Genomic DNA, 21554 nt, shown 5'->3' with positions numbered 1-21554 from the left:
AAAGCTGGCCCTCAGAGCTCAGTCAGGCCCTGGCAGCCACCCAGCCTGGCCTGAGCTCTTCCGGGTAGCAGGCCCGGGGGAGCTCAGGCCAGGCTGGGCGGCTGCCCGGGGTCGCAGGGGGTTCCCAGTCTCAAGCTCCCTGAGGGACGTCTCTGCTCGCTCTGGCTGCTGGGACCTGACTGAGCTCTGAGGGCCGGCTTTTATAGTTCCGGGTTGCCACCTGATCCTTTGAGGGGCAGGCTCAGAGCTCCGTAGCTCCGCCCACTCTGGCCTCTGGCTGGGCTCTTTCTCCTCTGGACAGGAGGGGTGCCACACCAGATCACTACAGTCCTCCTTCCTGCTAATGAGGGAAAACCCTAGTAGTGTTCTGATGCAGCCTACCACAGAAGAGAGACATACAGTGTATGTCTTCCTGCTGACAAAGAACATACTATTCTTCCTTCTTGCTTTCGTTGTTCTCTAAAGATTATTCTGACTGCAAGTGTGTGATTTCTATTTGTGTACAGAGATACACAAAATAAATAGTGAAGGGAAAACGGATGAAATTCAGAAGCTGTGTCTTTCTTTTCTTTCATAGTTTTCTTCTTATTCTATCTTTTGTTTTTGGGAGACAGAATATGAAGGTGAATCAAGTTAGAAAAGGGCAAAGGAGGAGCAGGTAGGGAGGGAGTGGATTAGTGATTTGTTTTACTACTACCACCACCGCAGAAGCCAGCAACAGCCCCCTCCCCCAGCTTACTCAAGAAGCCAACTGTCAGTAAAGGCAGGAGCACACATTGCAATAGAATCACTGTACACAAACGATGAGTTTGTGGTATCCGAAAGGTCCTGGCTTGACATCCTTAGATGCTGAAGAGATACAGCATGGGAAATAGCAGTGCTCAGTGGCTCAGCCAATGTGCCCTAGCCTCAAGGGGGCAGAGAGGAGTTCACTCTCCAACCTCTTTTTATCTTTGTTCTCATTCATGAGGTTGTAGATGTGGATGCAGATCTGCTAGGAGCTGGACCGAGATCAACAACCCATTTTATGATCACACAAGACAATAAAAATCCATCAGATGGTAAAAGATATTGATCTGGACTCTATTTAAACTTCTGCCCTACACATGAAAAGCTGAGTGTCCCATTACCAATTCCTCAATCTTTCCAGTCCCCTGTAGCAGTACTTTAAACAGGGGCAAATTCTACAGGTGTAGGGTATTAAAATCATACCTTATACTTATGTGGTGTCTTTCACAAGAATTGCTGTACTCTCCACTGAAATGCAACAGCCTCTTATCTGGAATGCAGCAGCTATTTAACACCAACCTGCAATATACTACACCACAGTTTAAGATAGTAACCGAAGGAGAATACAATAACCCAGGAGATTTCAGTGGATTTACTTCTGAGTTTCACCAAAGCAAAGGAGATCAGGCCGAGGTGCTCTGGCTTCAATGGGAGTTTTGAGGAAGTAGTGAATGATCAGGCAATTTGTGTAATCTTTGTGTTAAATACTATATACTAACTAGTTGAGTATGGATGTTATAAAAAACATAGCAACCATGGATTGAAAACTGCAATGTAAATATGCTAGATAGGTGTCATGCTATCTGAATTCAGAGTGGTAGCTGTGTTACAAAAACAACAAGGAATCCTTGTGGCACCTTAGAGGCTAACAAATTTATTTGGGCATATGTTTTTGTGGGCTAAAACGCACTTCATCAGGTACATGGAGTGGAAAATAGAGTAGGGATGTATTAATATACAGGACATAAAAAGATGGGAGTTGCCTTACCAAGTGGGGGGTCAGTGCTAACAAGTCAAGGCCACTTCCACCTTAACTGAATTGGCTCGTTAGCACTGACCCCTCACTTGGTAAGGCAACTCTCATCTTTTCATGTGCTGTTTATTTATACCTGCCTACTGTATTTTCCACTCCGTGCATCAGATGAAGTGGGTTATAGTCCACAAAAGCATATGCTCAAATAAATTTGTTAGTCTCTAAGGTGCCACAAGGACTCCTCGTTGTTTATGCTGTCTGAAGTGGCTTATAACTGTGAATGCCAGCCTCAGGTCAGACTGTCAAAAAACAGGGCAGACACTCCAAACTGATGGTATAATCCAGGGGTCGGCAACCAGGGCCGGCTCTGGCTTTTTTGCCGCCCCAAGCAAAAAAAGGGGGGGCGGGGCCACTGGGTCAGCAAAGCAGAGGGAAAAAAGGCGTGGCTGGTGCGGCAAGGTGGGTGGGGAGGGGGAACAACACAAAAATGAGGGGGCTGGATCAGGTAAGTGGGAGGGGCGGGGTGAGAAACAACGACACGACTTGCAAAGCAGGGGAAAAGTAAAACAAAAAATCCCTACAGGGCGACCGGAGCCAGGGGATGCCTTGTGCTGCAGAGTGCATGCCTGGTCTAATGGGGGGAAGCGGGAGGAAGGAGGGAGAGAGAGAAGGGCAGTGGCCAGTGCTTCAGCGGGGCGCTCGCCACGCGGCCCCGACCACCGCGCCGCCTGCCAGGAGGGCTCTGCTCTGCTCCGGTCGGCGGGGAGGGAACGACGTGGGCTGCCCTGCCCAGTTTGCTGCAGGGCGCTCCCCTGCTCCGCGCCGCCGCCCCCTACAGGGCAGCCAGAGCAGCGAACAAAAAAAAAAGAAAAAAGCGGCCATGCCGCCCTAGGATTGGGCGGAATGCTGCCCCCTAGACTCTGCCGCCCCAAGCACAAGCTTGCACAGCTGGTGCCTGGAGCCGGCCCTGTCGGCAACCTATGGCCCATGTGCCAAAGATGGTAGGCAAGCCGATTTTTAATGGCACGCTGCTCCCTGCCAGGGTCCTGGCAGGCAGCAGAGTGCCATTAAAAATTCTGCCCAGCATGGCCCGGCCCACTCTTCTCTGCCCTCTGCAAGGCCAGGGGGCAAGGGGCAGAAGCTTGGTTTTGCCGGCTCCCCTGCCTCTTCCCGCGGTGTGCTGGGTTCCTGCCCTTCCTCCTCCTTGTGTCATTCCCTCCCTCCCTGCCGGCCGATCAGCTGATGGCCCTCGCGAGGGAGGAGGTGGAGGAGGAGCGGAGTCAGCATGCTCGTTGCTCCCGGTAGAGGCAGAGAAGAAGCAGAGGTAGGGCCTTGTGGGGGAGGAGGAATTGGGGCATATCCCCTCCAGCCCCCTGCCGTGAGCACCCCACAGCCCCAGCCCACACCCCAGCCCTCTGTCCTGAGCCCTGCAGCCCTGCACACACCCCAGGCCCCTGCCCTGAGCCCTGTACCCCCCTTACACACACCCAGTCCTCTGCTTGACTCCTTCACACATACCCCCCAGACCCTAGCCCTGACTCTGGCACCCCCACACATACCCAGGCCCCACACACCCCATGCCCTGACACCTGCACCCCCCCTCACATGACCCCAGCCTTCTGCCCTGACTCTTGCACCACCCCACATCCCCACCCCCACCCTGAGCACCAAACGGGAGCTCCTGCACTCTCCCCCCAACATTCCCACCTGTACATCTTGCACCAAATGAGAACTGCCCAGGTAAGTGCTCCACATCCAAACCTCCTGCCCCAATCCTGAGCCCTCTCCCTCATTCTAGCTGCTGGCTAGACCCTGCATCCCAACCTCCAGCCTGCTCCTTCACCCCCAACCCTGTGCTTAGTGCACTCCCACCCTCAGCTCAGCGCTGAGAGAGAGGAAGAGAATGGGCCAGAACCAGGGAGAAGGTAGGTATCCACTGTATGTGGGCAGGCCCGGGACCCCAGACTGGCAGCGGGCAGAAGCCAGCGGATGGAACCCCTGAGCAGCAGTGGGCTGAGCCGCTTAGCCCACTGCCGGTCTGGAGTCCTGGCCACCAGCCCCAAACAGCCTGCTGCTGGTCTGGGGTTCTGGCTTCTGGCCCCTTGTCAGCCACGGTCCTGGTCGCAAGCCTCGCTCAGCCCACTGCCAGCCTAGGTGAACAGAACCCCAGACCAGCAGTGGGTTGAGCGGGCCGGGGGCATAAGATCAACATTTTAATTTAATTTTAAATGAAGCTTCTTAAACATTTTGAAAACCTTGTTTATTTTACAATACAACAATAGTTTAGTTATAGAATATATAGACTTATAGCGAGAGTCCTTCTAAAACACATTAAAATGTATGACCAGCACATGAAACCTTAAATTAAAGTGAATAAATGAAGACTCGGCACACCGCTTCTGAAAGGTTACCGAACCCTGCTATAGTCTATAATTAGATTTCACCAAGTCAGTAACCTATATGCACTCCTGGATCACTCTTAGTCTTACTGTGGAGTCACAAACAGTCCCGTTAGGCTCTCCAGCCTGCCTTTTCACCCAGACAAACTGGATTTTGTTATAATGGTCCCTTATACCAAATATCACATTTCATTAGATTACTCCTAACCCCAAAGGGTCAGTCATTTACCTCAGGTCAATGGATACTCTTGACCTCCCACCAAAGACAATGCTGGCAGTCAATTTCTCTAGTACACTAACTAAAGATATATTAGCTCAGAAAAGGAAATGAGAGTTCTTGAGAGGCTAAAGCAGGTAAAATACATTAACAGGTAAGTCAAAGTTTGTAAATCCAAAATGTTAACAGAGTTGTAGTAATCTGCTAGGTTTCGAAAAGGGTAATTCTGGGGATCTCTGTCCACTTGTTCAGTATTCCACCCTGTCACAATCCAAACCAGTTCAGAGATACTGGATTGACCCCATATCCACTCTTATAAAGCAATCTGGCAAGTGTTTTCATCATGGCATGGGCTCTTTCTTTGGGTTTGGCTACACTTGCAGATATAGAGCCCTGAGAGTTAAACCAGCCTTCAGAGACTGCAGCAGGGAAAATGCCGCTGTGTGTTTAACTGTCAGCTTCAAGCGCACTGGTGTGGCCACGTTAGCAGCTCTTGCAATGCCACAAAGAGCAGTGCATTGTGGTAACTATCCCAGTGTGCAAGTGGCTGCAACATGCGTTTCAAATGGGTGGGGGTGGAGTGTGACAGGGAGTATGTTGTGTGTATGTGGGGGGAGAGAGACAGTGTGTTTTGGGGGCAGAGTGTGTGTCAGCATGCTGTCTTGTAAGTTCAGACAGCAGCAGACCCCGCTCCCACCTGCCTCTCTCTCACACACAGCATTCCACAGTAATGGTTTGCATTGTCCCAGAGCAGATAAGCATGCCGGCTGTCAGAAACGGAGCTTTCAAAGGGCATATCCGCATGCCTGCGGCTGAGTTCAAAACAATGAGAAGAGTGGCCACTTGACTTCAGGAGAGTATGGGACATTTCCAGAGGCCAATCACAGTGCAGTAATACAACACGTTGTCCACAGTGATACCCGGGTGTTTCAGCCGGGGTGCAGCAAGTTCTGTGCTTGTCGTGGAGGAGGATTACCAGAAGTGCCTCAGCTATAGAGTCTAGGCAGTCTAAGTGCCTTGCTAGTGTGGACACCTCAGGAGTTAGGGTGCCTTGGGCTGCTTTAATGCACTCTAACTTGCAAATGTAGCCAAGTCCTTAGTTGACTAAATGCAAATTGAGCTTGTGAATTTCTATTGACAAACACAATCACCCATGCTTTGAAGTTAGCAATCTACTTCCTTGCATTCACAAGTAATTTAGTTACAATGATACACATAATTCAATTTCCTGTCGTTACATTAAAATAGGGCTAGATAAGTGAAACAATACAAATAACATTTTATTAGTTTTCATGCAGTTGACATATCAAACATCTCATTTTAGCACTAAAACACACTTTAATCTAGGGTTATCTAATAACCAGGTACACATAATGTAAGGTAATAGCAACCAACAATTTACAGATAAGTGAAGACAATATTGTTCACATTTCCATTGAATTAACACTCGAGTGAATGAGTATACTTGCCATTTCTTTGATATTCACACACAAGCAAATTGGCCAGTGATTTTGATTTGAGCTTGCCTGTCAGCGTCACAGTAAGAATCATTCATTCTTTTTGATATATGTATCTATTACTTTAAAAAATCTCTTTATATTATATATGTTATGGCTGAGGTATCAAAATGGTAAGGGTGAAATTCTGGCCTCTTGAAGTCAATGGCAAAACTCCCATTGACTTCAATGTGGACAGGATTTCACCCTGTTTAACACTGCCATTCAGTGAAATATAGTAGCATCATTTGCTTTTTGCCTTTTAACATCTTTCATTTTGATTGGTTAGCATTTTCTTCCACTTTGCATGAGTTAATGAGCCAGACAATAGGAAGAAGAATGAAATGGTCAGCAAACAAATTTAGAACCTGCAAAGGTCAAACCAACACTGTGCTATTTCAATGTATAGGTCATGTGACAAATTGTGATCTTTTGTCCTTGTATTGGAGACTACAAGAATGGGGAATTACAAAGATTTGTGCTATTTCATTTATACTTTGTAGACTGAGGATTTGAATTTCCTCAGATGCTGGAATCGCCACCGAATGACACTCGGCAGTGAAATGCTGCAGAAATGATTATGCATTATGATTTCAGTTTCATAAAAATATCAAAATTGCCCCTCAAAGCTTTATCTAAACTAATTATTTGCATGAGATTGCAATTGCAGCAGTTGGAAAATTTCCAGGGGCTAGAATGCAAAGGCTATTTCCTGTATACACTGTAGAATGCATGCCACAGCACATCCTGTCCTTGTCCAAGAACGTCCCTTTGGTGAGTTCAGATTTGTCAATAAAATGGGTCTGGTTGGATAGGTGTGGGCAGCGGCAGGGAGGGATGAGAAGCACACAAAACCCTCCCCCTTCCTTATGCAGCTTGCACGAGTGTCTGTCACAACTGAGTCCTTGCGTTAGGGGATGGAGTGGGACTACTTGCCTGGTGTGCCCAAAGGTGTGGGGAGGAGAGGGAAGGAGGTGGGGTCACAGTCCTGAGCCCTCCAGGCCAGCCCACAGAGAAATCAGAATGCATCAGGCTGAAGAACAGGCTTCATCATTATAGCAGATAATATAGTCCATGTGGTCCCCTTGTGTATGCTGAGCCACATGGGGAGGGATTGAGCTTCTCTGAAGTACAATCCCTCTCCAAGATCCCTATAGGGCAGTTGTGCTATGCACTATTCCTTAATTCAGACCTGTGGTGTAGCCATAATTTCTCTGTAGTATTCAGTATAAGAAATCAGAAGTAGTATTGTCTCATAATCCCCCTTAACAAGCAAGGCCATATTTGATTGATGACTCTCCACTACCTATAAAGTTTAGTACATTGAACTCAGAATGCAAACTGCTGCTGAATTAGATCTTATTACTGACATATTACCTCTCTAACTACTTAGTTTTCAGTCTTAGTGGGGGCTTCACATTTTCTCTTTATTTTTTCCACTGAAGACTGCTGCCAGACTCTCTTTGGGATTCTCACTCTTCTAGGACTTGATCCTGCTTCAGTGAAGTCAATGGGAGATTTTTCTCTCCCCGCTGCCAACTCGCCCTTCTATTCCATGGATATCTCATGGCTAGCTCTGCTCTGGTTATCCTTTCCTTACAGATCTCATCAAGCTCACTTTCTGGGGACATATATCTACCTGTCTTGACTCTATCTGTTCCTGAGTGTAATTAGCAATAGATTGTTCCAGTAAATGTTTCAGTACTGAAGTCTTTCTACTGGAAAAGTGTCCTGTTTGTCCCTTCTCTGTGATTACTATCACTTTCTTTGATTCAGATATTTTTGTTTCCAAGATCACAGATTTAACATCAATATACTCTACCCCCACTCACTCTCCTCTTCTAATCCTGACCTCTGTCTTCTTCCTTTAATTCTCTTAATTTTGGAGTGGCTACCTCAACACAGTTGAATCTTGTCCTCAAGCACCTTCCTCGTTTTTTTCCCTTTAGGTTATAATTGACACATTTGTGTCTTTTTCTAACATGTTGTGATGCTAAAGATTAAGGAAACTAAAGGAAAAGAAATGTATACACTAGCACAAATGACATATGTTGACTCCGTGGTCACTCTTTTTTTCATTTTACAGTAAACTGAATTTCAAGGGTCAACTTTTATTTAAAAAGCGATCTACAACTGATTATATTTTAACCACTGTGCTAACTGAAGTCCCCCAACTCTGATTTAAACTCTGATAAACACCTGCCCTCAGGCAGGCCTCTGAGGATATCAAACAAAGAAGTGCAAACACTACCAGATCAGAAATGGACAGAGAAGTATACCAGTGTAAGTGAGGCAGAACCAGGTCTGAGGCTAGTTTAAGAAACAACCACACAGTGGAGGGAGTACACTAGGGTCTTTAGCTTGGGGAAAGGAGCAATTCACGGTATGTCTATACTGCAGTTAAAAACCCATGGTAGACCCACACCAGCTGACTCAGACTTGTGGAGGTCAGACTAAGGGGCTGTTTATTGCAGTGTAGATGTTTGGGCTCTAGGACCTTGTGAGCTGGGAGGGTCCCAAAGCGTGGGGTGCAGCCCGAGCCTGAACATCTATGCCACAATTAAACAGCCCCTTAGCCTAAGCCCCAAAACACTGACTCAGCTGGCATGGGCTAGCTGCAGTTGTCTAACTGCAGTGTAGATGAACCCTTAGTGTCCAAGTGCTCCTTGTACCAACCTTCCCCCTCAAAAGCACATAACTGATGAGTTGCTCATTACACAAGAAGGGTTGAAACCGTCTTTGGTTTTTTTCCTAAAACAAACTGAAGATAGTGAGAAATTATAGCAGAACAGTTTGAACAGCTGTGTGAATAACTGATTTTTGATTCACTGCAATTCCAAAAAACTGAAAACAATTGTTTTGGGTCATCCCCAAAACAATTTTTATTTGAAATTTATTGTGAATTGAAAAGTCAAAAAAATTCATTTCAGGTTGAATGAAATGTTTTCTTTGACCAAAACCAAAATATTTTGTTTGGATTTTTTAATTCTTTAATTTTTTAAAAAATAAAATGTTGAAGGACAATAGTTTCAATAAAAAATTTGAGATGTTTCACCTTTTTTAAATTTTTTTTTCCTGACATGAACAATTTGGCAAAAGTGATGAATTCATGTAACATTTCAGTTTCACCAAATTTGCATTTTTTGCCAGAAAAAAAGTTTTGGCTGAATAATTTCACCAGGCTCTAGTAAAAAGTTTCCAGAAACCCTTATATTCTATACACTCAAATGGTTTATAGAAAACTAAACAAATTTAACAGTTACTTGAGAACTTCAGTCCAATTCATTGCTGCCAAAGCTAGAAGTCATTTTGATCTTGTTTACAAATTACTTTGCAGACACTGTTTGCCAAGTAATGTGTTTTCCCCCGCAATATGCCTGTCTTGTCTATATGGGGACACTAAGGAAAATTAATCTGAATGATAAGTGAATTAGTTAAACTGCATTAAACCCCTGTGTGAATGTGCTCATTCAGAATTAAAGTGGCCTTAATTCAGTTTAGCATATTTCACTTTGGAATTAACTTTCCTGAGTGTCCACATATAGACAAGCCCTAAGTTTAGCTGGATATAAGAGAGCTATTTCCACTTCAAGGTTTGCAAAAAGCTTGTTTGGTGGGCAGACATCCCACATTTAGCCTGAGATTTAGGGCAAATATTTGGAAAAAAATAATGGGACAGATTCTCAGCTGGTGTAAATTGGACACACGGAGCTATGCCAATTTACACCAACTGAAAATCTGGCCTAATATATGTTGTTTTCCATTGTACAGTTTAGAAGATCTGCTTGTTCCTGGCTGCAGTTAGGATTCTGTCCTGGTCAATGTCCAGAGAGTCCGTTACAATTCTTGAATTTCTATTATTAGTGGAATACTGTTTTATTCTTTTGATAGGGAATCTGCAGACTCTTTCAGTTTAAACCTGTTCTTCAGTTTTCAGCACCCACAACTTCAGTGATCCATCCACACACTTAAAAAGCTGACAAGATCTCTGCATTCCATTCCATCTGGAAATTCTACAAACCACAGACAAGGAGCCGGCTCTTGATTTTCCAGTATTCTCCTATGCGATATTCCAGTGATTTATTGCTTTACAGTCTGAATGTCATGATATGGTCAAAAATCTTATTTTTGTTGTCCACTTTTTTAAAGTTAATCTGTCCCCAGTACTTGAGTGAGCTCACCTTGTTTTCCACATTATTAACATGAGATGCCTGTTGATCCTGGCTAGCATCCAGCAGTGCCAGGGATACTTTAATTTCAGTAGCATTTGAGTTAATTTGTTTAAAAATTGTCCAATACAGTTTTCGGAACTCACAAAAGGACCTGCATCTTTGAAAATACTAAAATGAGTCCCTAAAGTCAGGGTTTATTTTTGAATCAAAGAGCTTTAAAAGCTAAATCAATTGGGCCTCTCAGTACCCTCTGAGGTAACTTCTTTACCAGATAGGGAAACTGAGGCCCAAAGAGGTTAAAGTAACTTGCCCAAAATCACAGTGGCAGAGCTAGCAATAGAGCTCAGGAGTCCTGGCTTCTTGTCTCTGTCCTAGTCACTAGACAACACAACCTCCTGAACTAGCTGAGGCTCAACTACGAGTTAACCTCCAGAGTGCTAGAAGCTTTGAAAGGACAGACTAATAAACATGCTGGGCCTTGTGCAGATTTAAAGCTAGCCATGTGGGTGGGAGGAAATGGCAGGTATTTTAGGAGGAGGCAGGGAGGTCCCTGGAGTTTGGGACTAAGTCAAAAGGTCTGAGTAGCTCCCAGAAGTTTGTTTGCTATTGAAGTTTATGGTATTTTCTGTTCTTCGCTTTCTGCTTTTTTTCCTGGAAATAATAATGCCTCAAGCCTGGTTCTACAACCATTCACACACTGTCAACTGAAGAACAGCTGGCCCTTTACTTATCACTCTCTCTTCTCTGACCCAAGTGTTTTTTTCCTATTCTGTACGAATAGTAAATCCTTCCCTTCTTCAATTATCAGCTACCTCCCTGAACTGATTTCCATCCCACACACAACTCATCTTCTCTTCCAATGGGACTAATCCCTGCTGTTAATGAAAATCACGTTTCTCTAGTCTGCTACCAGGATTCTCTGAAGCATCTTATGGGATCCTGCTCTCTGCAGTGCTTCACAAAGGCCCTAGCAGAATAATATCCACTGCAGCAGGAAGTTTGATAGCAGAGTATTAAAGGATCCTGTGGAGAAAATGAGCGCTTCACAGTGCTACAGATAGGAACAGATCTAGGTTTTAAGGGACTCTAGGCAGAGTAACTCATGTGGAGTCCCATCCAGCTCCCCCTTCCTTAATTTATTTACACCCTCTCCCATCCTTAGCCAGTTGAGAGCTCCGTCCCCCTCAGGCGCTCCTGAGTTACTTGCATATTTGACTGCACAGCTTGAGGTGAAGCTCCCCCACCAACCCAATGTAGTCTGGAAGGCTACGAACCAATGCTGAAGTGCAATTTTTCCAAGAGAGAGGGCATTTAGGGCATTTAGGGAATCTCTGCTAGTGTTGAAATCAGTCTGGAACATGGGTGAGCAGAGGATTGTGGCAGGCTGGCGAGAAGATTTTGTGTGGGTGTGGCTATGTCTGTGGAAAGGAGGAGCCCAACTCATAGACCTAAGGTCGATAGTGGTTACTGCATGCTAGACATTGTTACGAATTAAAACAAAACAAAAATCCACAAACCCTTCTCTGTAAGTAAACATCAGCAACAAAACCCAATCCTAGAGTATGTCTAAAATGCAAAAACAATGAGAGAGGGATTTCTTTGATGAAACTGTAGAATGACAATATAACCCAGTGAACATTATTTGTGCCTGATTTTCTTCTTGCTTACACTGGTATAAATCAGGCATAGCTGCATTTATGCCAATACAACATTGTAACTGAGACTGGCATCATGGCCTTGGCATTGAAGACACAGAATAGCAGTTATTTGCATTCTGCTCAGTGGCAAAAAGTAATTTTCCCCTCTGCTGATACTCACGCCTTCTTGTCAACTGTTGGAAATGGACAATGTCCACTTTGATTGCATTGGCCTCTATAGCACTACGAAAGTAATTTCCTCCTTTGATAGTCAACCGTTCTTGTAAACTGCTGAGAATAGGCCACTTCCACCTTAATTGAATTAGGCTCCTTAGCACTGACCCCCCACTTGGTAAGGCAACTACTATCTTTTCATGTGCTGTAATATTTATACTGCTTTCTGTATTTTTCACTCCATCCATCTGATGAAGTGGGTTTTAACCCACAAAAGTTCATGCCCAAATAAATGTGTTAGTCTCTAGGTGGCACAAGGACTCCTCGTAGTTTTTTGTATTTTTTCAGTAATGCTTTCTCTGCCTTTAGATTAGCAAAAGGAAGCCTAACAATTTCAGAGCTAAAGCATGTCTTGTATGATAGGAGAGTGCTTTCATCTTTTCCCAGCATCTAATACAAACATTTAAACGTTATTTTGTAAGATCCTCAATTCAAGGTAATGTTTGAACTTTTAGACCGTGGCAGAGTGGGTCACTGAATGATTAACTTAATTTGACTATCTTGTTTGTTTGATGCTGTCTAAGTCGAATGTGAGTCAATAAAACTGACACAGCATTAACACAGCTTTCAGCACAGAGCCAGCCTGTCCCAAAATGGGGATTAGCAAAGCCGTCTTTCTGTTACTTTTATTTCTATATGCAGGTAAGGTTTCCTTATATTGCATTTTAATCAGTGAGATTCTGGCCCAACTTTCCAAATTTGTTCTTGAAATTGGGTACCTAAATCCATATTTAGGCACCTAATTCAAAGGGCCTGATTTGCAGAGATGCTGAGCAACCACTGCTCCTAGAGAAGAAAATGGGAGCTGTGGTTGTGCAGCAACTCTGCAAATCAGGCCACTTGTATTTACTTGCCAAACTTGAGGCACCCAAGTCAGCAAACATTGACCTATATATTTAAAAGCACAAATTAGTAATGTTCCTAGCCTTTAAAGATCTATGTGAAAGCCACACAGCCCAGGGTCACTTATCTTCTCTCAAATCTATATTTGTTGCTCCTTTATGAAGGCTTTCTGACAAAGCATGACACCTACAGAAAGGGGACCCTGCAGTCTTGACTAACTGTTGCTGCTAGTATTTGTTAGTATTAGAGAGATTTGGAAAATCAAAATTCTATCTGGATTTCAGATCTCTTACAGTAGTGCTGAAAGTGGCCTGAAAAAAATGTGTGTGAGAGGGAGTGGGGAAGAGAATCTATCATAATTTGGGAGCAGCATTTTTGTTAAAAAAGTGCTTAAAGTGTACCCTTCAGTGCCCTGGCTTGATTATCATTAGTATTGTTATTGCCAGATCTGCGACGCCTGGGGGATCTCCCCCCTTTAAGCTCTGAAAATGTTCAGAAGTATTTGGGGTTCAGAGATTAGGCTTTCCCATTACAAGAGTAAGTGCCAGCCACAATATTTCTATCTAGAGCCTAGTTCAGATTCTGAATTCCTTCAAAGCTCCAGAATCTCTTGTTCTAAATTTTGGTTTAGTCCCGTCTATACTTAAAATAATTGTTATATATTATACACTATATTGTATATCCTTGTCTATAATAGCATATATATGTCTCATTTCCTGATTTATATGTTCTTCTGATTCAATGTAATGCACCACTAGGATACTTGCTAATTTTTGTGATTGTGTCGTACCATGGCGCCCCTAGAACGAAAAACAACACTCAGATTGAGTTGTTTGCAACTTTGTCTTACCACATTCAACAAGTGGTCAGTTAAACAAAGGATTTGGCAGCACTAAATGGTGTAAATCGTGAAACTTCAGTGGTAGCAGAGATCTCACATATTTATCCTGCTCTTTGCTAAAGTCCCAGGAAAAATGATGAACCATCCTTCAATGTTTTTGTGTTGAACAAATGACAACAGATTGATCAGTGGCCAGATTTTCAGAGGTAATGAGCACCCACAAATCCCATGGAAGCCAATGGGAGCTGAAGGTACTCAGCACCTTTGAAAACTAGGCCAATACAGGCCTAATATAAAAGCTGTTTAAGTCCATGGAAAGACTCCATGTGGGTTTTCGATCAGAGCTGAGGTCTGTTTATTACATTAGTTACTATCAAACATCTCAGAGCTGTCTGATTTTGATTTATTTAGAGCAGTATTACAGATTGTTATTTTTTCGTTGTTTTTAAATCCAAAGGTTTTTGTTTTTTTTAAAGCGGAAACAAAAGAAAACATCCCCTGTTGCTTGGAAATTTTAGTCTCTTCTGTGGCCAGCTTCTTACAAGAGGCTTTCCGATTACTGATTTGTATGGGGCAATAAAGGATTTTAATAGATTGGAATTTAATCTTCAGCAGTCTAGACTCCATGAGATTAGTTCTTCAAAAGATAAAAACAAGAGGATTTATAAAATGCTAGACAATATGTTAAGCCTTTTAAAATACATATTTGTTTTATGAAGGTCAGCAAATGCTATGGAGATTTTGAATAAGTACTCTGTGTGCTGTACAAATAATAAGACTCAGATATCAAAACCTGATGGCATTTCTTCCTGCGGACATCGTATATGTCTACATGAACTGCTACAATAGCAGTTTTAAAAGTAAGGTTAACAATCAAGGCAAAATGTCATATGATTATATAACAACTTTATCTTGATAGAGATCATATGGAAAGATAACGGAAGAAAACAGGGATGTGTTTTGTGTGTGATTGTGTGGGAGTGAGGGATATAAAAGAAACAGCTGTTGTAGTTACTTGTAAAACGTATGAACAGATTCTAGCTAATGGAAGTTAGGATTTAGAAATATTACAGAGGGGCCCTTCTATAACAAAATATAGTAATTATTTGATGTTAAAGCATATCCAAGTGAATTTAAATTCTAGTTTCTGAGTTGTCCTTACTGACATGAATACTTCCAACTGAAATCAAAGGGATTATTTATATGAGCGAGGACTATTTATATGATTAGAGGTTTACAGGATTTTGTCCTCTGTTGGCAAGATATTTAAGAAACATACTCAGTATTTGCCTTACCAATCTGTTCATGGGCCTTTCTCAAACTGTTGTAAATGTCAATCTTTTTCTCTTTTCTGAATAAGAAAGGAACATCTTTTTAATGTTAGAGAATTCCACAGACTAAGAAAAAACTGCGGTAGGCACATGTCACAAGCTCAGTGCTGGCTGAATAAAAGCATCAACATTATTCACGTACATTTTCACTGTTTTCTCAAAGTAATATTCTCTGTAGTGACACTATGAGGGAAAGGAAAAGAAAAAAATCATATGACTTTAAAAATTAATTTAATCTAATTTTAGACCATCAACACTGAATATTTTAATCAGAACCATATGGTTATTGCATGGTGTCATTATAGGACAGAGGTAAGGTTGTTTAGATACTCTAGCAGTATATTTTCATATCTTAACACAGTGGTCCCCAACCTTTTCGTCTGGCAGGCGCCAGACGAAGAACCCTGGCGGCAGTGAAGCACCCACCACAATGCCACTGAATTCCTATGGAATTTCGGTGGTGGCGCCTCTCGATGACGTCACTTGCCTCCGACAAGTGACGTCATCGAGAGGTGTCGCCGCCGAAATGCAGCAGAAATTTGGTGGAATTTCGGCGGATGCTCCACCACCAGCCAGGACATGGGCGCATTTAGATGCCCCCGCGGGTGCCCAGGCGCCCACGGGCACTGCGTTGGGGACCCCTGCCTTAACGTGCGGAAGTCTTTAAGTTTAATCTTTATCCTGAATTTTCACGCTTAGTAATGAATGTATCCGAGATGAGTACAACATCCCTATATTTTACCCTAAATTACTGATATATTTTCTCAATCTTACTTCTTAATACCATTTTTGTATGGGAATACAGTAAAGCGTGGAATCAGCAAGATATGTGTGTAGTACATCTAAGTAACTATATGACCTTATTATTGTAACTCCTGTTTTCCTAGTCCTGTCTGTCCTTCCTGTTCTTGTTCGTAGCCATCACTTGCATCATGTCTACCATTAGATTGTATGCTCCTAGGGACGGACCACAGGCCAAAATCTGCCTTCAGCAACACCAGTGTAAATCCAGAGCAACTTTAATGACTTCTGTTGGGTCTCAATTTATACTGCTAGGACTGAGAGAAGAATTTGCCTCTTTGTCTATTTTATTTGTCTGCAAGGCACCTAGCATACTGTAGATGCTAAGTGATGATTAAGAATAATGTTGTATTGCAGGATGATTATTGTAGAACTTGAATGAACAAAATCACTCCATTTTCAAGTTGTGCTGGCTAATGCCAGCAGAGGTCACAGGAATGTCTCTTTTCAGAATTAGGTCTCTGACTATTCTGCTTGAACTGTGTTTACCAAGTAGGTGTAGTCAGTCAAGTGGCTATTAGATTTGTGTCAAGTTTATCCTCACCATTAAGCAATAAATCCCATTTATAAAAGGGAAGATTCCTTTTTGGCTTTGGAAAGGGTTATTGTTACTTCAAGCCCCCTGTAACTTGGCTTGTGTCAGTGGTCACTAGGCTTTCCCTATTGACTGTGCTCACTGTGCTAGGCCAATCACTTTCCCTCCCTTGGGATGGACTGCACTATTTCCCCCCAAACAGTCTTAAACCACAGGGATCTTCAATGCAACCAAGTTCATTAGAATCAGACAGAAAAATCATAATAAAATAATATAAATGGTATCAAAGTGGTCCTAGCCAGACCTGTAAAAGCTAATTTAAAATAGATACTGACCTGTATGTAAAGAAAGAGAAATCAGATAATAAGGTACTCACGTATTTAGCATAATGCCTCATGTGGCATCTTGTGATCTGTCAAAGTGACCACTGCTCTTACAGACAAGCTGTGGTCCAGCCTATCAGAGTCAAAAGAAGCTTATCTTGTTGTGCACAACACTGATATTATAGTACCTTTGAAGTGAGTAGGTATTAGATTGCATAAACTTTCCCCATAGAGTCCCTTGTTTGGGAAATTACTATTTGTGCAGGTGTCCTCTCTTTGGGATGTTCCTTTCTCATACAACAGCCATTGTATGTTTCCAGCTCTATTCAGTATTTTTGGATTGTCCTCTCCTAAGTAGCTTGGGGGACATCTGCATCCTGTTCCTTCTCAGGTTTATTTCTAAAGCTTCTTGGAATGCATGGAAGTATTACTCAGTCATATATGTCTTTTCTTAGCTTAGGCCTCGTTAACATACAACTTGCACTGATTTAACTAAAGGAGTGTTTTTAAATGGATTTAGTTGAAGCAGTGGGCCTTCCTCCTGCTCTCCTCCTCCCTCCTGAGGAAAAAAAAATTCCCATGTGCCCTTCCCAGGCAGTTGAGCATCTGGAAGTCAGAAGGCTGCAAGGAGATGTACTATCTCAATCTGGACATCGGTGTCCTTCATAGAATTTAGCGAGTAGAGGGAGGCGTGATCCTTGAAGAGTAAGAAGGCGTTCCCTAATAGATAATAGTATCGGTTCTCTATGGTCCATTTCACAGCCAGGGCCTCTTTTTCAATCTCCTCTTGTGGGAATAGTTTCATACTCAGATACAATATTGGATGTTTCTCACCTCTTACCTCTTGGGACAACATGGCCACAAGACCTACTTCTTACATTTCCATCTGAAGGATAATAGGCTCTGAAAAATTTAGGTGGAAGAGAACTGGCCCCTGAGCTGTCCGGGTCTTCAGAGTTCTGAAGGCCCTGTCACATGCCTTTGTCCATTGCACCTTCCCAGGGTGGGTGCTTTTTACTAGGTCGGTACGGTGCAGGTGTGACTATTGTGGTAAAGCCAGGCACAAATCCCCTATAATAGGCAGCCTGGCCTAGGAAATGTTGCACCTGCTTCTTAGCTGACATGGTCATACCGCCGGTTAGTGCCTGGACCTTATCCACTGGGGGTGTTGCTGGCCCCATCCTATTGGGTACCCGAAGTATGTCAGTTCTTTCTGCCCAAGGTGGCACTTAGCTAGATTTTCAGTAAGCCTTCTCAAGGGCTTGAACAACCATGATGATGTGTTGTAAGTGGTCTTCCTGACTGTAGCTATAGATGACTATGTCGTCAATATAGGCATCTATGGGTCATGGGGCTGCAGCACCTTATTTGTCAGTCACTGAAAGGTGGCAGATGCTCTGTAGGCCAAAAGGCATAGTCACAAATTGATAGATGCTAAAGGGAGTAGGAAAGGCTGTCTTCTCCTGGGACACCTTTGCCATAGGGATTTGCCAGTATCCTATAGTCAAATCTAGCATGGATATATACTTGGCGCTCCCCAGTCTCTCTAGTAGCTTGTCCCCCCGGGTACACATCAAATAGCAGTATTATGTTGACTTTTCTAAATTCTATGCATTCTATTCTATCTCATTGAGCTGTTGGGTTTTGGCACCAGCACAATAAGGCTTCTTTACTCAATGTGGTACTTCTTGATGACTCTCAGTGTCAGCATAGCCTGGAGTTCTTTGCGGACCACCTCCCACCTTTTCTTTGGCAGAGGTCAACGAGTCTCCTGTACTTGCCACATCCTCCCTGGGAGGGCTGAGAACACTATGGGGAAGGCCTGAGTCAGTCGCAGTGTTTGATCTTGCTGTCTTTGATTGAGCTCCGGCTCCACTGACACAGTGGGTGGGTCTGTGGATGTCATGGCTTGAGGCCCCAGTTCTGGTTCTGGGGAATAAAGAGCTATCAGAAGGCCATCTTGAGTTTTCCAGGCCTTTAGTAGGTTGATGTGATAAATTTGCATCTCCTCCATCTCCCAGGCTGATGGATCTCATAATAAACTGACCCTACTCTTCTTACCACTTCAAATGGCCCCTGCCACAGGGCCAATAGTTTTGACTTGGGAATTGGGAGTAACAACAAGCCCTGTCATCTGGTTTGAATGTTCACAACTGTGTCCCCTTTTTGTTGATTTGTTCCTGGGCCTTCAAGAGACCTTCAAGAGGTTTTCCTTAGCAAAGTCCCATAGCAGTTTTAGCTAATCTTGAAAATTGGAACATACATGGCACTGAGCCCACTACCCCAGTCTCCTGTTCTTTCCAGGCTTCCCGGAGGAGGTCCAAAATCCCCCTGGGCTGTCTACACACAGAAGCTTGAAGGGCAAGAATCCTGTGGTGGTTTGAAGGACCTTTCCTATGACAAACAGCAATGATGGTAGCAGTCAGACCCAGTGTCAAGGGTCCATGTTGACCAGTTTCCTCAACATGGCCTACAGGGTCTCATTGAACTGCTCCACCAGCCCATTTGTTTGCAGATGGTAGATGGAAGTCTTCAGGGCTTTGATCCTCCACAGTTTACACGATTCCTATGTCAGTTTGGACAAGAAGTTGGATCTTCAGTCCATCAGTATTTCCCTTGGTATTCTGACCCTGGTGAAGACCTTCATGAGTTCATTCACTATGGTGAGCATATTTGTTGTGTGTAGTGGGATGGTTTCAGGGTACTGTGTGGCATAGTCTACTATCACCAATAAACAACAGTACCTGGATGTGATCTTCTCAAGGGCCCCACTAAATCTTTTCCTACCCATTCAAAGGGTATGCCCACCACTGGGAGCAGAATCAGAGGGGCATTTGGCATCCCTTTGGGCCCTGCCAGCTGGCAGTCAGCGCACAAGACAAAAATGAAAAACCTTTTTTGTGGATTCCTAGCCAGAAGAATCTAAGGACCACCCTTTCCAGTGTCTTTTTTCACCCCAAGTACCTGGCATATGGCTCTGAGTGAGTTAGATGTAGAAGCCTCCAGTTGAATTTCTTGACTCCCAGCAGCCATCACCATGTTTCCTGGGTTTGGGGGTCTCATAACTCAGTAAAGCCACTTGTTACAAAGCTCAAAGTGGGGCCAGTGCTTTACTCATTGGGTTTTGCCCACCTCCCCATCGGAGACAGCTATCTGTTACTATGCTCAGCTCAGAGTCTGGTCTTCCCATTGTTCTTGCACAAAGTTCTCATCTTCTGGTAGCCAATTGTGGCTCATTTCCTTGGGTATCCCAGAGCTAGTGGGCTGCTGGGTTGGCACTGCTGGCTGGCTGGATGGAGGGGTACTTCCAGGGGTCTTCCATTGTGTTTTGGCCCATAAGCCCCCTCATTTTCAGGCCTGGGTTGGTTTCTGAGGTGGGGCAGTCCCTGCTTCACTGCTTGAGGAGTCCCTCAAACCACTTCCAATCCCACCCTAATGTTACTGGGTAGGCCAGGGTGTCTGCTATGCTGACCTTGCAAGTCCCAGTGTAACCTCCTACCATCAGCTATACTCAGTTGCAGGGACTCATGTCCCTGTGAATGGACTGGAGGTAGGGCAGAGCACCTGATGTATCAGGGGACTCTACTAAGCTTGTCCGTACAATGGTTTGGCTACACCCTGAGTCTATCAGACCCATTACTTCAGCTCTCTTGACCCATACTGGCAACAGCCATATACTCAAGATGATCTAAAGATGAATCTTTAAATTTCACACCTCATACTTTGGCCTCAGCCAGCTTTGTCATCAGGTAATTTATTAGAACATTAAATAATGTATGTGAGAGAACACATTCTGGGCATAGTCCTGAGACCCAGTCTGTAATACAACCATTGAAGCTCACATAGATAAATGCACTGAGGTACAGTTCCTCCACTTGGCACACTAAGTCCTCAAGCATTCCATATTGGCACTGCAGCATCCAGTGTCAATGCCCTGAGTCAGAAGAAGCGACAAAGTCTATAAACATGATATTAACTTCCTTTTGTCACTTGAGTCATTTGTCAATTGCATTCCACAGAGCTTATATAACATGGACGGTAGATCGACCTGTGCGGAAGCCACACTGGTTGTCTCTCATTTTTGGATTGAAACAGTATTTCAGCTGGTGCAGTAGTCTGATCATCAACACCTTCCTTGGGACTGACAGCAGCATTGCCCTTCTATAATTTCAGCAAGCTGATCATTGTCCTTTCCCAATCTAGTGGAATATGACCAGTTTCTCAAACTTTTAAGATGACTCTCTGAAACCAATGAACTAAATCTGGGCCTCGTTTTCAGTTCTGATGAAATATTGTCAAAATCAGGTGCTTTATCATTTCATGACTGTAGTGGTGCGGCGACTCACCAGTGTAGCACCTCCTGCTGGTCCTTCAGCCTCCAGAGTGCCCTCTGCAGGTCGATGCCCCACTTGCCTCTGGCTTTCATGTCCCTCCCAGATCCCAGTGCCCTTTCCCTCGGGGTTCTGCCCCCTGCAGTGCCCTATAGTCTTTCAGGGTCTCCCCTCCCCAGGGAACCCCCAACCCCCAATCCTCACTTTGGCTCAGTCTTTGGCTACTGCAAGTCACCATCTAGCTGTGTAATTGCCACTCATCATCAGCAAGGAAGGTTTGGACCTGCTGCCTCTGCCTACTCTTGGGCTGCATCTCTGCAACCCCAGTAACTTTTTTGGCCTTTAGCAAGGCTGCAGCTTGGGGGTTTTCCAGGCTGGAGCTCCCCAGCTCCTCTAGCCTTTCCCCAGCCCTGCTCCACTCAGGTACCCTGTTCAGCTCCCAAGCAGTCAGACCTGTCTCTTTCTACGGCTAAAGAGAGACTCTTGAGCTTTGGCTAGCAGCCCTTTTATAGGGCCAGCTGCGGCCTGATTGGGGCATGGCCCCAGCTGAGACTGCTTTCCCAATCAACTTTCCGTTTCCTTCAGTCCCAGCCCTCTCCCAGGGCTGCTTTCAACCCCTCCAGTCAGGAGTG

At 44.1% G+C, this 21554-nt stretch overlaps 1 protein-coding gene across 1 annotated transcript in view; it reads left to right on the top strand.

Moving 5' to 3' along the window:
* The first annotated feature begins 14906 nt into the window (after positions 1-14906).
* LOC115647548 (plasminogen-like) overlaps positions 14907-21554 on the top strand; it is a 63332-nt gene continuing 56684 nt past the window's right edge. Inside the window, exon 1 of the mRNA XM_030554264.1 lies at positions 14907-14953. Within this exon, the coding sequence (XP_030410124.1) occupies positions 14907-14953 (47 nt within the window). The remainder of the gene's footprint in view (positions 14954-21554) is intronic.

This window comes from Gopherus evgoodei, chromosome 3 (assembly GCF_007399415.2).
Source record: "Gopherus evgoodei ecotype Sinaloan lineage chromosome 3, rGopEvg1_v1.p, whole genome shotgun sequence".
In the NCBI taxonomy this organism is placed as follows: Eukaryota; Metazoa; Chordata; order Testudines; family Testudinidae; genus Gopherus; species Gopherus evgoodei.
The sequence above is the reverse complement of the archived record's forward strand: the minus strand, read 5'-3'. Positions and strand labels throughout refer to the sequence as shown.